This window comes from Salmo salar, chromosome ssa03, assembly GCF_905237065.1.
Source record: "Salmo salar chromosome ssa03, Ssal_v3.1, whole genome shotgun sequence".
Taxonomy (NCBI): domain Eukaryota; kingdom Metazoa; phylum Chordata; class Actinopteri; order Salmoniformes; family Salmonidae; genus Salmo; species Salmo salar.
Window position 1 is genome coordinate 72,975,381 of NC_059444.1, and position 3,996 is coordinate 72,979,376.

Sequence of the window (3,996 nt, forward strand, 5' to 3'; positions counted from 1 at the left end):
CTGATCACAATAACACTACCACTGATCACAATAACACTACCACTTACTACAATAACACTACCACTGATCACAATAACACTACCACTGACTACAATAACACTACCACTGATCACAATAACACTACCACTGATCCCAATAACACTACCACTGATCACAATAACACTACCACTGACTACAATAACACTACCACGGATCACAATAACACTACCACTGATCACAATAACACTACCACTGATCACAATAACACTACCACTGACCACAATAACACTACCACTGACCACAATAACACTACCACTCATCACAATAACACTACCACTGACTACAATAACACTACCACTGATCACAATAACACTACCACTGATCACAATAACACTACCACTGATCACAATAACACTACCACTGATCACAATAACACTACCACTGACTACAATAACACTACCACTGATCACAATAACACTACCACTGACCACAATAACACTACCACTGATCACAATAACACTACCACTGACCACAATAACATACTGACCCCAATAACACTACCACCGACTACAATAACACTACCACTGATCACAATAACACTACCACTGATCACAATAACACTACCACTGATCACAATAACACTGCCATTAACCACATCAACAGACCTGCAGGCCACATGGAGCGGTGCATTGCAGGTGTAGGGGAAGGTTATGTAACTGGTATCAGATCCTGGTAATCAGGGGCCATGGGTCAGATCCACAGGAAGAAAATGGAACAAGCCGCGTGCTAAAACATACACAGAGAAAGTGCATTACCAGAAAAACAAAGCAATAAAGTACTTATTATCTGCCATCCATCCCCTTGTCACAGTAGCTAAGAAAAGGAACCTTTGTTGGGTCCAAGCGTTTCTCTGTCCCATGGCCACACAGATTAACAGAGCTCTCTCCGCCTCCTCTTCTGTCTTAAAGGGAGGGAGAAAGAGATGGAGCACGCATCAGTCAGGTTGCTTCTTTCTTCCAACAATGAGCTCTATTCAGTGAGATGTTCTTTTATTTACTGGACTGGGCCAGTCTGACTTTCCAACCTGCTGGCTGCTCAGAGATAATGAAGACATGCATGGAAAGACTAGCCGGTGTGTTCCAGAGCCGCTGGCCCAAAAACATGTTATACAATACCAAACACACCTCCATCAGAGCGGTGTACATGACTGGAACATACACAAAACATTATGCAAACAAACAAGTAAGCAGGTCAGAATATTGGACCAGAGACAAAGAACATTTATTTGTTTTTGAAATTAGGCACTCAAAGATATAGAAAAACAATGTCATTTAACATACTGTTCTTTTTCCTACGTAAATACACTTGATACACTGGAGTGACTTTGCACTGCAAGTCCCCTGTCATTAAACTCATTTATACATTTACATACATGTATATATCTAAACGTTTAACTCCTGTTTCATTTGCTTACCCCAGGGTTCTTCTGTTAACTGAAACATTTGTTTTGGCTCTTTGTATATAACGGGACCATTTCTAATACTGAACTGATTCTTAGCTGCCTTCTTTAACATCTAGCAGCCACATGATATTCATTTGATTCACTTATGAAAGTATTTTAGTGCCAGTAACACTGAAATAAATGGAAATAAATGGAAAACAAAACTAAAATAAGGTAATTGTAGAAAGCCCTTTGCTCAGTGTGGAGGGCCCCAGACATTAGGCACCGGTCGGTCTCTCGAACCCTGAGCTAAACAAAGTCGTCATGTTGGGTGGAACCCCGGTCTCTGGCATCTACCTGATCAGAACTCCTCCATCCCTGCCCTGCTCAGCTCAGTCTAACTAACGCACACATTCGGTCCCTCTGCTCTGCAAGAATGACACTAAGAGAAGGTTATTCTGGTGAGACACAGCATTCTAGTGCATACTCTTAAAATTAGACTTCACATACTTCCCCTCTATTTCCCACACATCACGCCAGCAAGGAGAAATATGGAGGAACTTTAGTAGCCTTTAACTCCTAGGCGGTGGCCTTGTAAAAAAAACTACTGAAACTGTGAGAGGTTTGACAGGGCAGTCCAACAGAAAGGGTCCAATGGAAAAGTATTGCCATTTAATAAAGCATGGACCTTTAGACATAATATATTATACTGGAGCTGGGAATGTGGATATGTTTCTTGTTGTGGAGCAGAGACCAGGTAAGATAGCCAGAGGTCGTTTTCCACCCAAAGTGTTTCACTAATAAACCCCAATGTTGTAATTTCTGCAAAACCAGCTGCTTTCACAATTTATCATTTCGAACGGCAACATTTATCTCATAGGTCTAAATGCATCCTCATTAGATTTCAAATTGTCTAGAGTCAATATATAAAAAATATATTTATACATATATATTTGAATATAAAAATTCAGGAATGGATGAACATAGGGATTTAAATAAAAGTGAAAGAAATGTAATATTTAAAGTTTAAAAAAAAGTGAATTTCGTAAGGCGAACAATAACCAACAACATTAATTTTACATAAAAGTGCATCTGACTCAAATGAATCCTAAATGGCAGAGTTCCACTGTTTGGCGTAGCGTTTTCCTAGATACACTTGTCAACACATAGAAAACTGGTTAACCTTATGGCAACTCACTTTCAAATCAAGGCATTAGGATTGTATTTGTCTAGGACTAAAATAAAATCTCTCTTTAAATCACAAAGTACAATATCATTTGTAATATTGTGTAGTTAGCATATCCTCCAACCAAACTGGAAACCAACCCCTTCATGAATGAAATCGGTCATTTTTGGTACACTCAGAAAACCCTGGGCTGTGATAATGAGGGGCTGCAGTGGAGAGTTGGTCTACTGTGAAGGTCATAATGACAACATAAAAACACTGATGGCTCTGGTTCCATGTTGTATGGTGAGGACAGGACAGATCAGCACCATCAGGGACTATGAGTCTTCAAAAGACCATAAAGAGGCATTTTCTAAAAAATACAAAGAATATCAGAGACGGATCAGAGGAGAAAGTGAAAAATGAAATCCATCCTGTCTCTATAACACTGAGTGGTGCATCTGTTGGTTTCATCAGTTAGCATGTTGAAGCACTGAGCTGTGGCTGTGGGTCTGCTGTCTTGGCCTAAGCAGACCAGACACTGCTCTGCTCAAGCTTACTGTAAGTCCCATATGAAACAATTCATTACCTCAGAGGTCTCATCTAACAGCCCATCTAGAGAATGTAAACTTAGGAGGGGACACTTTGGAATATTTGAAAGGCACATTTGGTGGCGGTGCTTGATCAAATCCCATCTTGAGCCACATATCATAGATTTGATGTGTTTGGAGTGTCTGTGTGTGTGTGTGTGTGTGTGTGTGTGTGTGTGTGTGTGTTCCTCTCACAGACCACCAAGGTGATAGCTGAATAGATACAGTTCGTATGGAGTTGGTGGGTCCAGTTCTCCACAGCAGACAGCTGAACACTGACCAGTCATACAGCTCCCCCTAGTGGGGGAAGTTGGAGGTGAATTTGATAATTGTCCTTAACAGCTTGGAATAATGGCACTGTGCTATTATCCATAATAATGGATCATGTGTATTTGTGGGTTAAGGAATGAGTGTGAGTGGTGGTGAGTCTGGTTTGGGGAGAGAGCTATAGGATGGAAAGAGCCAAGTTCCAAATTCCAAGTCTAGAGTGTAGATGTCAGCTGTAGGCCATGAGTCCTGAGGAGCGGTTGAGACAGAGAAAGTGTACTAGTACTTCCCCTCAGCAGAGGATCTGGGAGAAGGGGTGTCTGAGCAGCTCCTCAGCACTGGGCCGGTGCTTGGCCTCCACAAAGATGCGGTGGATGAAGTCACGGGTGTGGTCCGAGGTGTGTGAGGGCAGCAGGGGTTTGGTGGGCTGGGTGGCGATCTTAAAGATGGCTGCCATGGCCTCGTATTCGGCCCAGGGAGGCTTCTCTGTCAGCATCTCCACCACTGTGCAGCCCAGGCTCCTGGGGAAGGAGACACACACAGTGTTAAGAGAA

The 3,996-nt window shown here is 42.1% G+C and overlaps 1 protein-coding gene across 1 annotated transcript in view; it reads right to left on the reverse strand.

The window, feature by feature from the left end:
* Positions 1-1,236: 1,236 nt before the first annotated feature.
* LOC106595351 (mitogen-activated protein kinase kinase kinase 3) overlaps positions 1,237-3,996 on the reverse strand; it is a 21,923-nt gene continuing 19,163 nt past the window's right edge. The window contains 1 exon segment of the mRNA XM_045715372.1: positions 1,237-3,963. Within this exon segment, the coding sequence (XP_045571328.1) occupies positions 3,735-3,963 (229 nt within the window). The 3' untranslated portion in view covers positions 1,237-3,734.